This window comes from Hemitrygon akajei, chromosome 7 (genome assembly GCF_048418815.1).
Source record: "Hemitrygon akajei chromosome 7, sHemAka1.3, whole genome shotgun sequence".
Taxonomy (NCBI): Eukaryota; Metazoa; Chordata; class Chondrichthyes; order Myliobatiformes; family Dasyatidae; genus Hemitrygon; species Hemitrygon akajei.
In genome coordinates this window covers 82,541,851-82,558,781 of record NC_133130.1, presented here as the reverse complement: position 1 = coordinate 82,558,781, position 16,931 = coordinate 82,541,851, and the positions used below count along the sequence as shown (strand labels likewise).

The 16,931-nt window shown below is 41.9% G+C and overlaps 1 protein-coding gene across 2 annotated transcripts in view; it reads left to right on the top strand.

The window, feature by feature from the left end:
- The window catches only part of plcb1 (phospholipase C beta 1), a 950,430-nt gene that overhangs the window by 680,409 nt on the left and 253,090 nt on the right, over positions 1 to 16,931 (top strand). For both annotated transcript variants that reach the window (XM_073051321.1, XM_073051322.1), the window contains exons 8-9: positions 6,850 to 6,950; positions 16,028 to 16,194. In XM_073051321.1, coding sequence (XP_072907422.1) covers positions 6,850 to 6,950; positions 16,028 to 16,194 — 268 coding nt within the window. The remainder of the gene's footprint in view (positions 1 to 6,849; positions 6,951 to 16,027; positions 16,195 to 16,931) is intronic.

Genomic DNA, 16,931 nt, shown 5'->3' with positions numbered 1-16,931 from the left:
TACCTGGGGACCAGGGGAGGTCATCCATGATGTGAATTCCCATGAGCCTGGTGCGCTTTACTCTCTCTATGGATAAGCCATGTATTCACAGAGGGGGTGGTTCTTCTGCACCTTCCTGAAGTCCACAATGATTTCCTTGGTCTTCTCCACATTCAGGCTGAGGATAATCTTCTCACACCAATCCACCAGCTCCACTTCCTCTCTATACTCTGTCTCGTCATTGTTCTTGATAAGGTGAACTACTGTTGTGTCATCCGCTAACTTGATGGCACGGTTTGAGCTGCATCCTGCGACACAGTCATGCGTCAGCAGTGGGCTGAGCACACAGCCTTGGGGAGCGCCAGTGCTCAGCATCATGGGATGGAAGGCGTGGCCTCGCTGTTAAGAAGTCCAGTATCCAATTGCAGAAGGAGTTTTCCCCACCAGTTTCTGGAGTATGATGATGTTGAACACCAAGCTGAAGTTTATAACCGTCCGTCTGGCATATGAGGCCCTATTTTCCAGGTGGGGCAGGACAGAGTGGAGGGCAAAGGCTATTGCATCATCAGTAGATCGATTTGAGGGATAAGCAAATGGAAAGGGTTCAAAGTAGCTGGGAGAAAGGTTACATTGGTAGCATGGGGAGTTGTGCTGATTTCCTCCAACATCACAAAGACGTAATCAGCCCCAAGCATAGACATGAAGTTGACAGGAATGTATAAAGTAGATTAGGATGAATGGGTGCCTGATAATCAGCACAGATTTAACATATGAAAGGACCTATTTTGCATGCTGTGTGATTACAATAGTGCTCGTTTTCCAGGATAACAGTGTTTATGAATCTGTTTGCACACAGCCCATAATGTGGGGTGCTATTGTGGAATACAAGAAGGGAAAGCACAGGTAAGTCCAGGAGTTGAGCTGATCTAGGATGCTGTGGACAAGAGAAGCCTGGTAGTTAAAGATGTGAGATGTGAGGATTTATTTGCCAAGAATCATGAATTATTAATGAGTTCAAAACTGTGCACAGGAAGCAATAGGGTCTGAAGGAGTGAAGGCAACAAGTAAGTTAAAGACTTAATGTACTTGATTTGGATTTTGAGCTTCAGTCTGAGAGCTTTTCAGGGAGCACCCCTTCAGTTCAGGAAATGTTGCTATCTCTGAGGGTGAGACCATTTTAGAGATATGCGAGCTAATTTCCTCAATAATGCTATACAGAAGTACTGAATGGGAATTTATGCCATTTGATTAATTTCATCTCTACAAGCTTATTTCTTGAGCAGATTCTGGTCAAATTTTGGGAGTAGTATTCCAGCTGAACAGAATCAAAATTTCATTCCACTTCAGAAAAAGTTAATGATCATATGCGCAACACGGAGGAAAAGCAACATTATGCATCCCAACTCAGACCTCCATTTCTCCTGTATTTTCAGAGCTTTAGGAAGTCTGAAAATACTTAACCAAACACACATCTTTGAAACACAGTTAACGTCCTATCGTAGGCAATTCTGCGTCCAGTTTGTGCCCAGCAAACTCCCACAAAGACCTGTAAAATAATCAACTAGGTCATCTGTTTTCCATTTAGCTGAAGAGCTCCCCTGCTTTCCTTCAGAGTGTGCTGTAAGATCCATCACATGAGAGCAAATGGGCATTTTGGTCCAGTCTCTGACAGAACAGCACTTCATAAGCATTGCACTGAAGTGTTGATTGACAAATACGCCTCTCCCAACTGCAGGACCTGGAATTAATCTGAGGCTATATTGTATTGAGCCAAGAATGTTGTCATCTGATATTTTTGTTGAAAAGGTGAAATAAACTAAAAATTAGACAAGTCAATAAATTATACCCAGTTAATTTCAGAAGTTGACATAATTAAATGACTGTGTCTTACATTCCATCTTCAGATACTCAGTACATACCTGAAATTGAACAATGCACCATCTTAATAAAAGTTTGATTGACTTACGATACAATGGCTTTGGGTCATTAAGGAAAAAGAAGTTGGTGGCAAAACAAATGAAACTGCTGATGCTGAAATCTGAAGTAAATAAAAGTAAATGCTCAAAGAACTCAGTCAGTCAAACTTCTGTGGAAGGAAAAAACAGTTACTGTTTCGTGTCTGCTACCCACCTCAAAACATTTGTGTTTTTGTTCAAGAGTTGACAGCAACTTGTTCACAAAATATTCAAATAGCAAGAAAGAATTACCATTGCCAGCTTTATTGCATCCATCCTTTGTCAGCGATATTGGCCTGAGTGAGTTTCCAATGCTGGCAGGCAGAGAGCATTGTCAAAAATGAGAAAATATGTTGATACTGGAAATCCAAGTAACACATAAAATGCTGGAGGAACTCAACAGGCCAGGCAGAATCTACGAAAAAGAATAAACAGTCAATGTTTTGGGCTGAGAGCTCTCATCAGGATTCAGTGTTGTCAATATTGGTTTAGGGATAAGCAAGTCTAAAGATGCTTCAATTCTGACTCTGTCATCTTGGTGATTCTTCCAAGATGCTGCCTCTCCATCAGCAATTATGAAAGCAAAAACATCATTTGGTAAAAGAGCAGATTGGAAAGGGAAGGTAGGGGAACAAACACATTATTTACTAAAGTTTAAAAGACCAGCACTTCCTAAAGCAGTGTTGGAGCATTTTGTAAATTGAACAAAGACCTTAAGATATAGGAGCAGAAGTAGGCCATTCGGCCCAACGAGTCTGCTCCACAGATACGGAACAGAAATATTCCCACTCATATACCTGCTGATAATTTGCATTTATTAAACTCTGGGGATATTAGGAAATCGCTAAGGAAATTGGAAGTTTAGAAGTTTAGATAGATAGATAGATAGATAGATAGATACTTTATTCATCCCCATGGGGAAATTCAACTTTTTTCCAATGTCCCATACACTTGTTGTAGCAAAACTAATTACATACAATACTTAACTCAGTAAAAAAATATGATATGCATCTAAATCACTATCCCAAAAAGCATTAATAATAGCTTTTAAAAAGTTCTTAAGTCCTGGCGGTAGAATTGTAAAGCCTAATGGCATTGGGGAGTATTGACCTCTTCATCCTGTCTGAGGAGCATTGCATCGATAGTAACCTGTCGCTGAAACTGCTTCTCTGTCTCTGGATGGTGCTATGTAGAGGATGTTCAGAGTTATCCATAATTGACCGTAGCCTACTCAGCGCCCTTCGCTCAGCTACCGATGTTATACTCTCCAGTACTTTGCCCACGACAGAGCCCGCCTTCCTTACCAGCTTATTAAGACGTGAGGCGTCCCTCTTCTTAATGCTTCCTCCCCAACACGCCACCACAAAGAAGAGGGCGCTCTCCACAACTGACCTATAGAACATCTTCAGCATCTCACTACAGACATTGAATGACGCCAACCTTCTTAGGAAGTACAGTCGACTCTGTGCCTTCCTGCACAAGGCATCTGTGTTGGCAGTCAGTTTGGTCGTTACTGTTGATTTTGAAGCTCTTCCGTGTTCTTTGTCAGAATGGGGGAGATGTGGAAATAGTGAAAGTTAAGAACCACAAGCAGGAGTAGGGTCTGTTTATTAAGATTACTGTTATTTCTTTATCTTGACTTGTCTTGGTTATCCTGTTTCGAGATATCTGGTTATATCTGTCTGTGTACAATGTCCATTGGAAGCTGTAATTTAGCAGCTTACTGATGTTTTTGTTTTACTTTTTAATTGAATTCTGATGTGAATGATTAATAAGCATGTCTAAAGGGAAATAGAAATACCACATTAACATTAACATTTAAAAATGTCAAATGAATCAAGCATTACAATGAACAGAAATATTCTTCATGATTTAATTGAGAATTGAGTAAACTAGCATGAAAATGTCTTGAAGTCTCCTTATACAGCCAAATCAGACTGATAATTCTCCTGTGAAGTATTTTGGTTAACTAATAAAGTTTTACTATATGAAATATGCTTTTCAAATGCAAGTCGTTGTCAACTTTCCAGGTCTTTCGGCCTATTGTTGTTACAATATGTCCAGGAATAACCTGTCTTACTTTAGTCATTCTAGTTATCACATAGTAATGCTGTTTCACAGTTGACTTTCTGATCACACTGCCTTCTTCGATGTCATTGTACTTTGTGTTTCCTAGATAGATATTCATTTTTATGTTGTTATTACATATTGTTGAATGGACACAAGAGATTTTGCAAATGCTGGAAATCTAAAGCAACACACACAAAATACTACAGGATCTCAGCAGGTCAGGCAGCATCTGTGGAGAGGAATAAATAGGAAGGTGTATAAGCTGGCAGATGATAGGTGAAGCCAGGTAAGGGGAGTGGGTGGGGGGGGAGGGTGAATAAAGTGAGAAGCTGGAAGGTGATAGATGGAAAATGTAAAGGATTGAAGAAGATGGAATCTAATAGGAGAGGAGAGGGGACCATGAGAGAAAGGAAAGGAGGAGGAGAATCAGAGGTGATGGGCAGGCGAGAAGCAGAGAAGGGGTAAGAGGGGAGCCAGAATAGTCAATGCCCAGATGATGGCATCCTCAACTCCTAGTCGGGGCTGGTAGGCAAACTGGAGGGGGTGTAAGTGTGGCCTAACCATAGGCCGGAGCTGCTCTAGAGCAAGTCTCTCCAAGGTCTTCATGATGTGGGTGGTCTATGCCACCGGTCTGTAGTCATTGGAGCCACTGGGGCGCGGCGTCTTCGGTACAGGGACGAGGCAGGACGTCTTCCACAGCACAGGAACCCTCTGGAGACTCAGGCTCAGGTTGAAGACATGGTGAAGTACTCCACATAGCTGGGGGGCACAGGCTTTGAGCACCCTGGGGCTGACACCATCCGGGCCTGCAGCCTTGCTTGGGTGGAGATGTTTCAGCTGTCTTCTCACCTGTTCAGCTGTGAAGCCCACCGTGGTGGTTTCAGGTGGGGGAGGGGTGTAGTCATGACAGCAGGGTGGGGGGGCTGTGAGGAGGGGTAGGAGGGGAGAGTGGAGTATGTGTTGGTTGGGGGCCGACAACAGATGAATCATGTGGGGGATGGGCAGGGGCCACAGTGTCAAATCTGTTCCTTTGCATAGTTTATTGAGTAACACCACTCCATTCACCTTTCCTCTTGTTGACCTACTCTATGCTGTAGCATGGCTAAGTAATGCTTCGGTTTAAAAAATGCTATTGTTGCTTTCAAATCTTTTCATGGCATCAGCCCTCTGACTCTCACCTCCAACCTCTGTCCACCTGAGAAATTAGTAAATTGGTTTATTATTATCACATGTACAATGAAATCTTATCTTGCATACTCTCCATACTGATACATTGGTTACACCAGTGCTTTGGGAGAGCACAAGGTAAAACAACATAGAGTGCAGAATAAAGTGTTGCAGTACAGAAAAAGCAGAGTGTGGGTAGACAGTCAGGTTCAAAGTCAGAACAAGGTAGATTGAGAGGTCAAGAGTCTGTCTTATCATACTAGGGAACCGTTCAATGGTCTTATAACAATGAGATGGAAGCTGTTCTTGAGCCTGACGGTACATGCTTTCAGCCTTTTGCATCTTCTGCCTAATGAGTGGGCGAAGCGAGAGTGTGTGTTGGGTAGGATCTTCGATTATGTTGGTGGTCTTACTGAGGCATCGAGAAGTGTAGACAGAGTCATGGAGGGGAGGTTGATTTCCGTGATGTGCTGAGTGATCTCCACAACTCTCTGCAGTTTCTTGTGGTCACAGGCAGGGCAGTTGCCATACCAAGCCATTATACGCCTGGTCAGGATGCATTCTGTGCAATATCAATAAAAATTGATGAGGGTCACACCAAATTCCTTCAGCCTCCTGAGAAAGTAGCCATGTAGGTAAGCTTTTCTGGCCGTGGCATCAACATGGTTTGACCAGGACTAGGATAGACTATTGATGATGTTCAGCCCAGGAACCTGAAGCTCTTGAAGCGAGCGTTCTTCAAAACTTGCTCTCTTATATTTAATTGTTCCACCATCAATGCTGTGCCTTCAGCTATCCAGGTCCTAATCTCGGGAATTCACTTGCTTGAACTTAGTCAGCTGTTTTTCTTTCTCTCCACATTAAAATGCACCTTAGAGCTCCCTACTTTCTCCATGTTTTTAATTAACCATCTGAATAATGATGACAAACTTGAAGGGGTTCCAACGAACCACTTTGTTCCAGAAGCGAGACTGACGATGATTGTTGTTACGGAAGTTACAAATTGTGGAGGTGGTGAACCCTGTGAGGAAAAAACAGATCAGAGACAATGATATTCCTCTAAAAGCATCAGATAAAATAAATGTGTCTGTAGAAGTGACAGGTTTTGTGGATAAGTTAGTTGATGACATGAAAGGTGACTGATTGAAGGTTTATTTTGGTCAATGTCCCCTATAAAAGAAGTTTCAGAACAGATTCATCAGAAGGGTATTGTTCCAAGATCTGATTGCTTGTCCATGAAAATGTGCATTTTCATTCACTTTCTTATTTGACATATCCTGCAGTTTTTAGTGTTTTATCACATCCTTGAAGACCATGGTTATGTTTGCAGAAAGAAAATACATTTAGTGCAAACAATGACAACAGCCTTATTCCTCGAGATGTTTAAATATCTTTCTTAATATTGTCTGGGAGCTATAAATTTAAATCAAGTGTTTTGTTGAAAGTGGGTGATTCAGTTATTCCTTAATAGCATTAACACTGAACCTACTCAGGAGATTAGCAGAGTCACGGCAGTATTAAAGCTCCCATGGTACCTGCTGTTTCTCATGTGTTACAGTGGTACCTTTGTGAGATCTGTTCATTTCTGTCTGCATGAAACATAACTGAAATTACTTGCTTAAAAGGCAATATTTACTGGTAGTAATGACAATGTTCTTTTTATCATTGAAATCTACAGAATGACTCCATTCCGCAAGAAAATTTCACAACCGAAGTATTCCAAGCATTTTTGAATAACATTTGTCCTCGACCTGAAATTGAAGGCGTCTTTTCAGAATTGTAAGAAATCCATTTTCTTGTTTCATTCAGTGTTGTGTAAACTTATGTTTGGACCTAAGACTTTTTTATTGGCTGTAGTACTCACAAGATAATTCTGTCTAACACGTTTCACTTACAGAGCACTGGGCAGGTGTGGAGAAATGTGTCCTCTCAAGCTCAGATGGGTTATCATTAAATAAATGGGATTGAAAGTAAGATGTCAATCCTAGTTTGGGGTGGCACCAGGGGCGAGTATCTCCAATCGATAGCATTAATTGAGTTCGGTGCTAGAATGGTACCTGAGCAAGCGCATTCGATTGATGTGAGGAAAATGGAGAAGCTTGGGTTGTTCACCATGAAGTCAAGAAAGTTAAGGGGTGATGTACAGTTTTTCAAAATGAGAAGTAAATGTGAAACCATTTCTATTATCAGAGGAATCTGTAACCAGAGGGCATCAGTTCACGAAGATTAGCAAAAGAATAAGACAAATCATGAATGTTGTTTTTGACACCTTAAGTCTTGGTCATCTGCAAAATGCAATATCCAAGTGTATATTGGGGAAAAAAATTCAACGGCAAATGAAATATTTATAAAAGGAAACAATTGCTCAGATAGGGAAAAGAGCATGTCAGTGGAATAAAGTGGAGAGAAATAGTATTAATGTGATGGACTGAAATCCCCCCCTGTTCTGTACTTTAAAAGACTTAATGATGAAACCTACTGCAGGCCCCAGTGTTAAACCCTACAAAAATTGTAGCAGAATTAATCACAGGAGAGAAATACCCTTGAAGGGTAGCACTCTGACATGATCCAGATGTGTCACCAGACTCCAGAAATTGTACTTGACTTATTCTGGTCAAGGACAATTGGGGATAAACATAAATGCTGTCCTCGCTAGCATTGCACCTGTCCAATGAACAAGCACATTCATTTGAAACAGCGTTATCCTTGTAAAGCAGAGTGATGTCTCTTCACTCAACACAGTCCGGCTGTTTTGTCATGGAAATGAGTTTGCGAAGCTGGAATATACAGTTTGCTTCATTATGCGATTATCAAAGAATTGCAGGATTGAAACTGATTGTCATCAGGGAGAAAGTAATTAAAATATATACATTTGTCCAGGGTAATCAATCCACTTGGTGGCAACAATTTTTCGAAGTTCTAAGTAACCTCTTTCATTCATTCTGCCTCTCCGTTCTCTCCTGGTTGGTGAGACTCCACATTGTCACAATTACTACTGGTCATGGATTGAGAAAATGATACAAGGGACAATTTATATGAGTCAGTCCTTGTTGAATTTGCTTCAAGCTCCATTTTTGCACTCCACCCTTGTGGCAACAATGATGTGGGCATTTTAGATTGCAAAGCCACGCTCTAAACAGCTCGGGCATAAATACTATTCTGTCATACCTGTGTTGTAGACACAAAGTGAAAGCCAGTCTAATTGACAGAGGTCTGCATGGACACCTTGAGCTAGGTAGCATTGCGTCAGTCCAATAAAAGGCCCTGAACCAAAGACAGCTCCACATCTGCCTGAAATTAATGATGGCCTGTCATTTGGCTAATCAGCCATTTCTGGATTCTAAAATACGATCAGAACAAGCACCTCTCATTCTCCAGCCAATATTTCTTAGCATTGAGCAGACTAAGTACAGATTTTGAAAGTGTTGCCTTGGTTCCCTGGAAGGAACAAAGAATATTTTGAACACGAGATTCTCCAGATGCTGAAAATCTTAGAGCAACATACAGAAAATGCCTGAGGAACTCAGCAGATCAAGCAGCACCTATGGAAATGAATAAACAGTCGACGTTTTGGGCCGAGACTCTTCATCAGGACTGGAAAGGAAGGGATAAGGAGGTGGGGGAAGGAGAAGGTGATAGGTGAAGCCTGGTGGGTTGGGAAGGGGTGATAATGTAAGAAGCTGTTAGATTTAAAAGGCAAAGGGCTGGAGAAGGAGGAATCTGATAAGAGAGGAGAGTAGACCATGGGAGAAAGGGAATGAGGAGGGGCCCCGGGGGAAGTGATAGGCAGGTGAGGAGAAGAGGTAAGAGACCAGAGTGGGAAGTTGAAGAGGAGACATAGGGGGAGGGAAAAAATTGCTGGAAGTTGGAGAAATTAATGTTCCTGCCATTAGATTGGAGGCTACCCAGTTGGAATAACAGATGTTACTCCTCCAACCTCATCATGACAGTAGGGGAAGCCATGACTGACATACCGGAATGGGGATTAAAATTAAAACGGTTGGCCACCGGGAAATCAGTGGAGTGATGGTGCTTGACAAAGCAGCCCTCCTACCGTCACCTATGTAGAGGAGGCCGGATACAGTAGGCTCTTTTAAAAGAATATTTTGAGCTATGTAGTTTTTAGTCAGCCATTTAGAAGGCTTTTGGAGGCTCAGCACAACTCTTCCTCTGGCAGCTAGCGTTTGCCTGTGTACAGGATTTTATTTTATTTTATTTAGTTATAGAGTGCAGTGTAGGCCCTTCTGGCCCTTTGAACCAGGCTGCCTCAGCAACACCCGACAAACCCGACTAATTGTAACCTAGTCACGGGACATCTACAATGAGCAGTTAACCTGCCCGATATGTTTTTGGACTATGCCAGGAAACCAGAGGACCCGGAGAAAACCCACACATTCCACAGGGAGGACATACAGAGACTCCTTACAGAACAGCGCCAGAATTGAATTCCGAACTCCAGAACGCCCCGAGCTGTAATACTGGTTAAGTCACTGGAAGCCAGGGCAATTGGTCTGAAGACATGGCTTTAAGTATCGTGGTGCCTGTTTGCAGTGATTAAATAATTTTGGGATCTATAAAAGATTTGTGTCAGTCATGAGAATGTGAAATTAACATATAATGCTATTTGTTTTCCTCTTCTCCTTTTAAGTAGAAATCTGCCTTCCCCAACTTTTCCGACCAATGTGATTGATATTTGTTTTCTGAAAATATCCTGCAAGACTTTCCGTCAATAAGTGCCAGCCTCACCAGTAATCTCCACATTTTGTGGAAGAGGAAAATAAAACTAGGACGTTTAGCACTGTGGTTATGATGTTGGAGGAGCAGTGCCTACCTTTACAAGGTGTGACCTTCTTGCTCTTCACCGGAGCCTCTTTCAACTTCTGCCAGTTTGATTTACAAATCTGGGGCCTCAAGTAAGGCAAAAGATGATGAACAATGTACCTTAGCATCTTTTGCAGTCATTATTTGATAATACTGTAACCATCAGTCCAATTAACAAAATGGAACTGAAAAGTAAAGCAGGTCAAACAATTAAGCTCACTCTTTTCAGAGACTTTGAATGGTTTACTTTCACCCTGGATCTCACAAGACTTACAATGGATGCATTTCCCCATATAACTGAATGAAATTCCATGGTTAGAAAGCACAAAAACACAGATAAGATTCTAATATTTAGTTTTTCTTTGATCTCTTTGCAATGCCCCTTGGAAAGGTATATTGTCCAAAATGGTACACAGTGACTGAAGCCTGGCTTAACCAAAGAATTGCACAGGGTTCAAAAGAATATTATTAAATCCTCAGAGTGATTAGCAATTATTACCTCAACTTTACTAATAGAAAGTGCAAACATATTCAAATTCACACTGTGTGATACTCATCTGCACATCAAAATGCACCAGTTGTACTTCATCTTATTTACATAATTGGCCCAACTCACTATCACTGCTGTCAACTGTTCTCTAATTTGTCAACTGAATACATTATAGCAGCATTTTCATTTGAAGTTGATAAATTGTTGTGACAAGCTGGGTCGATGGAGCTAAGATACAAATCAGCCATGACCTGAGCAATTAACGGAACAGATTCACTGGTGGGATGTGTGTGGTTGCAGTAAGTGTGCAGGGGTGGGAGGTGACTGCCTTATTCCCATTCCTGTCTTGCTTCCTGTGGTAATGAGACTGGAGTGTGCTTCCTTCTTGGGCCATTCAACCTATATCATTGCCATATTAATTCTTATGCTCCGTGTTGCTGGTAATTTTTCACTGAGTCAAATGGCAGCACAGTAGCATTAATGGTTAGCACAAGGCGTTATACTACCAGTGACATGGGTTCAATTCCTGCTGTTGTTTGTAAGTAGTTTGTATGTGCTCCCTGTGTCTGCATGGATTTCCTCCAGGTGCTCCAGTTTCCTCCCACAGTCCAAAGACATACCAGGTGGTAGGTTAATTGGTCATTGTTAATTATCGTGTGGTGAGGCTAGGGTTAATCAGATGTTGCTGGGCGGTGTGGCTCAAAGGGCCAGAAGGGCCTTCTCTGCACTATATCTCAATAAATTAATTTTTAAAATGTTGATGAATAAACATTTTCAGTAATTGGAATTTTCAGAATCTGCCTCCCCTAAACACCAGGTAAAAGAATACTTTTTCCCTTTATCTGCAAGAGCAGTAAATGGGATGGTAGGACAATGTGAAATAGTTCAGAATTTGGAAGAATTATAACAATATAACAATTACAGCACGGAAACAGGCCATCTTGGCCCTTCTAGTCCGTGCCGAACGCTTACTCTCACCTAGTCCCACTGACCTGCACTCAGCCCATAACCCTCCATTCCTTTCCTGTCCATATACCTATCCAATTTTACTTTAAATGACAATACCGAACCTGCTTCTACCACTTCTACTGGAAGCTCATTCCACACAGCTACCACTCTCTGAGTAAAGAAATTACCCCTCGTGTTACCCTTAAACTTTTGCCGCCTAACTCTCAACTCATGTCCTCTTGTTTGAATCTCCCCTACTCTCAATGGAAAAAGCCTATCCATGTCAACTCTATCTATCCCCCTCATAATTTTAAATACCTCTATCAAGTCCCCCCTCAACCTTCTACGCTCCAAAGAATAAAGACCTAACTTGTTCAACCTTTCCCTGTAATTTAGGTGCTGAAACTCAGGTAACATTCTAGTAAATCTTCTCTGTACTCTCTCTATTTTGTTGACATCTTTCCTATAATTCGGTGACCAGAACTGTACACAATACTCCAAATTCGGCCTTATCAATGCCTTGTATTGATTCATATATTTCTCAAATTCTGCTGTAACGGCTGCCTGGGAAACAAGTATGGTGCATTGCGGAACTTTTTAGTAAATTGTTGGATGTGCTGCTAAAAATTCAGTGTTTTGAAAAATTCACAAGAAAGATTCAAATCAAAAGCCTCAAAGGCATTTTCAGCTTATTTCCATTTACGTTGAAGAGGTTACTGTACACAGTGTTTCTTCAAGAAATAAAATTACTGAAAGATACAGCAAATAATGTTTTATTTGTCTAACAATTGATGGTTTGAGTACAATATCAGCTGTGTTTTGGTGGTAGTGAGAGGAACAAGAGAACTGAGCACCTTTATATGGTGGTGTCTAAACACCAAAATTGCACTCAATGTCAGGCTGAGGGGGTGATAGTTAGAGAAGTAGATATGCTCAAGGTGCAGGACACAGGAGACTAGGTGGCAGTCAGTAAGGGGAAATGGATTAAAGAGCCTTGTGGCTCTCCCCATCAACAACAGGTGTACCACTTGAGGTACTGTCAGGGGAAATGACCTAACAGAGGAAAGTCACAATGCTCGGTCATTAGCACTGAGCCTGCCTCGGACTCAGAAGGGAAGAGGAGAGAAAAGGCATGCTGTGGTGATAGGGGATTTGTTAGTTCGGGGACCAGACAGAAGATTCAGTGGGCCAGAATGAGATTCTCGGATGGTATGTTGCCTCCTGGGTGCTAGGGTCCGGGATATCTCAGATCAAGTCCTCAGCATTCTTAAGTGGGAGGATGAACAGCCAGAAGTAGCGGTTCATGTAGGTACCAATGATATGGGGAGGTTCTGCATAGGGAGTTTAGGGAGCTAAGGTGCTAAGTTAAAAGGCAGAATCTCCAGAGTTGTGATCTCAGGATTTCTACCTGCGCCACTTTCTAGTGAGGCCAGAACTAGGAAGATTTTAAAGTTTAATATGTGGCTAAGGAGTTAGTGTAGGAGGGAGTGCACAAGTTTATTTTTGATCATTGGGCACTCTTCCAGCAAGGTGAGACCTTTACAGAAGGGAAGGTGAACTGGAGAGGGACTAACATCCTAGTGGGAAGTTTTGTGAATTTTGTTTTGGTGGAGTTTAACTAGAGTTGCAGGGGATTGGAACCAGAGTGCCGGAGCAGCTAGTGGAGAGATTGTGGAGACACATGTTGGTAAGTCCTCAGACAAAGTGAAGAATTGAAAGATTGAGCATGGTGTGACTGGTGTCCCGAGCTGCCTATATTTCAATGCGAGTTGTAGGAAAGGCGGATAATAGTGCTGAAGATGAGGTTGCTGTTTTACAAAAAGAGGGGATGTGTAGTGAGGAGAGGCTGTTGATGGGGCAAATTTGAGTCAACAGGATGAGTTGCAATGTAAAAGGTGGCCAAAATCAAAAAGGGTGACTACAGGTGTTGTGTTCGTGAATGTGTGCAGTATATGGGAAAAGTAGGTAAACTTGCAGCACAATTACAGATTGGCATGTATGATGTTGTAGGCACCGTTGAATCATGGCTGAAAAAAAAATTATAGCTTAATGTCCAAGAATACACATTGAATCCAAAGGACAGGCAGGAAGGCAAAAGGGGCTGTGTGGCTCTGTTGGTAAAAAAAAATCACAGTCCACAGGACCCAGCCTCAGATTAGAAGCCGTCCTTTTATCATAGTGATGAGGAGGAATTTCTTTAGCCAGGGAGTGGTGAATCTGTGGAATTCTTTGCTACGGTAAGCTGTGGAGGCCAAGTCTTTATGTATATTTAAGGCAGAGATTGACAGATTCTTGATTGGTCAGGGCGTAAAGGGATATGGAGAGAAGGCAGGAGATTGGGGCTGAGAGGAAAATTGGATTGGGCATGAGGAAATGGTGGACCAGACTCAATGGGCCAAATGGCCTAATTCTGCTCCTATATCTTATGGTCATATGGTCTAAGTCCAAGGAACTGATTGTGGATTTAAAGAATGAGAAGAGAGGAGAACACACACCAATTGACATTTTGGGATCAGTGTTGGAGAAGCTGAGCATCTTCAAGCTCCTGGTCACCAATACATCAGAAGATCTATCCTGGGCCTAACGCATGAATGCAGTCATGAAGAAGGCATGCTGGTGCCTCTACTTTGTTAGGAGTTGGAGCAGATTTGCCATGTCACCAAAGACTCTATAGATGTACAGTGGAGAGCATTAGTACTGGTTGTCTCTTGGCCTGATACAGATGCTTCAATGCACAGAGGCTGCAAATGGTTGTAGACTCTGTCAACTCCATCACAGGCATAAACCTCCCCACCATTGAGGACATGCTCAAGAGGCAGCCTTCATCATTATAGACCCTCACCATCCAGGATGTGGCCTTTTCTTGTTACTACCTTCAAGGTAGAGGCACAGGAGCCCAAAGACCCAATCTCAATGATTCAGTAACAGTTTCTTCCCCTTTGCCATCAGATTTATGAACTGTCCGTGAACCCATCAGCACTACCTCATTATTCCATTTCTTTCTCTATTTCTTTCTGTAATTTATAGTTTTTTCTGTCTTTGATCTGTACTGTCGTAGCAAAATAACAGATGGCAGTGATAATATTGACCCTGATTCTGATTCTGAATGAAAGACGGGATCCCTCCCATTCATTCAACAATCTCTTTGACCCTCTACCATCTGGCAAGAGGCTCTGTAGCATTAGGACAAGGAATGCTAGGATGGGAAACAACTTCTTCCCTCAGGCCATGAGATTACTGAACTCTCTACCACCACCCAGGTTTCACCACATTTGAAGTGCCAGTCGTGTTTTACTGTTTCCTTTTTAACTTGTTATGTAAATGCACCTCCACATCCAACACATCATTCTCCACAACTTCCGCCATCTTTAATGGAATCCTTCCAGTAAACACACCTTTACCTCCCGTCCTCTCTTCAATTCCACAGGGCTCGCTCCTTCCGTGGCTCCCTCGTCCGTTCGTCCTTCCACATTAATCTCCCTCCTGGCTCATATCCCTGGAAGTGTCAGGAATACTATATCTGCCTTTGTCCATTCATCTCCTCCTTTACCTCCATTCAGGGCCCCAAATAGTCCTTCCAGGTGAGGCAACGCTTCACCTGCGAACCTGCTGGAGTCATCTGTTATATCCGCTGCTCTCCATTGGTGAGACCTAACATAATTTTGGGGACCACTTTGTAAAGCATCTCCGCTCCATCTGCCAAAAGCAGAATTTCCCAGTGGCCAATCATTTTAATTCCCATCCCCATTCCGATTCCGTCATGTTGGTCCGTGACTTCCACTTCTGTCATGATGAGACCACTCTCATGGTGGAGGACCAACGCCTGAAATTCTGTTTAAGCAGCCTGCAGTTTGATGTCATGAATATCAATTTCTCCTTCTGGTAATTTTATTTTTCTTTCCCCCACCCATTTCCCTCTTCTTCTCTTCTCCACTGTGGCCTTTTACCTCCTCACTTGCCTACCATCACTCCCTGGTGCCCTTCCTTCTTCCCGTTCTCCAATGGTCCACTCTCTCTCCTACCAGATTCCTTCATCTTCAGCCTTTTTTCTTTCTCACCCATTTGGCTTCACCTATTATCTTCTAGCTTGTCCTCCTTCCCACTCCTCCCTCTTTCTTGTTCTGGTGTCAAAGTTATAGGCCAAGTCCAAACTTTGTCAACAGTTTCTGCTTTGCACTTAAAATAGTAATGCAATTTGTGCATACATAGGGATAAGTGCCATTATCCTTACCATTCCATTGATAAGAATTTAAAGGCTAAAGAGCCTTGCATTGATTTGGAGGGCTAGGAGTGAAAGGAGCTAACTAAAATAACAGTTGTGGTTATTTATGAGTGTCCTGATCACTGAAGTTCTCACTATTGTGATATTGTAAATTGATTGCCATGTCTTGCAGTGATGGGCCATGAATTTCTTTCATTCACTGTATGATAGCCTCTGTCAATGGAAGTGCAATGGTGAGCTGGAATGGAGGTAGCACAGTAGTGAGTGAAAGGAGATTTTGAAAAGGCCATCTAATATCTACTTATTATAAGATGTTATGAGTTTTTCCAGTGTAATGCAAACATAATGAGCTTTACTTCCCTTCCTTTGTTTCAGTGGTGCAAAGAGCAAGCCATACCTAACAGTGGACCAGATGACAGACTTCATCAATTCTAAGCAGAGAGATCCACGTTTGAATGAGATACTCTATCCTCCGATGAAACAAGAACAAGTGCAACAGCTCATTGAGAAGTATGAGCCCAATGACAGTCTCGCAAAGAAAGGTTGGTTCATTATGGGCTTTATTCAGTTTGCATTCTTCAGGAGATTGGTGAAGTGGCAGAGTTCAGCCAGGATTGCATTGCCCTTCACTGATTAAAGGGGCATTTCTGCTATATAATAATAAATCACGCATGTTAGGATGAGCACGTGCATGAACAAATAACAATCTATAAGTAACATCGCAAAATCAGTTGGCAACCACAGCAAATAACGTAAATGATGCCATTGACTGTAGACTGAAATTTGAGTGGGTTTTCAATATTTTTTTCTACTGAGAGATTAGTTGCCACACAAAAATGCATTTCAGCAATATTTTATAATTTTTTGCCAAGGACATTGTAGACATTTTGCAATAAATTCCCAAATAAATGGCAGTAATTAATTCTGAATTACATGACTCTAATGTAATGATTCCTATTGGACTGGAGCTTTTGCTTCAATGTTGTTACAAATAGAATGGCAGATAGACTAATTAAACAGGATGATAACACATTTAGGGAAAGAAACAATGTGCCATCAGAGATAATTACTCCTAAATGGTCATGTCAATGTCATAGAGTCATCGAGCATTACAGCACAGAAACAGGCCTTCAGCCCTTCCAGTCTGTGCTGAAATATTAACCTGCCTAGTCCCGTCGATCTGCACCTGGGCCATAGCTTTCCATATGCCTCCATTTACGTACCTATCCAAATTTCTCATAAATATTGAAATCAAACCCACATCCACCACTTCCCCTGG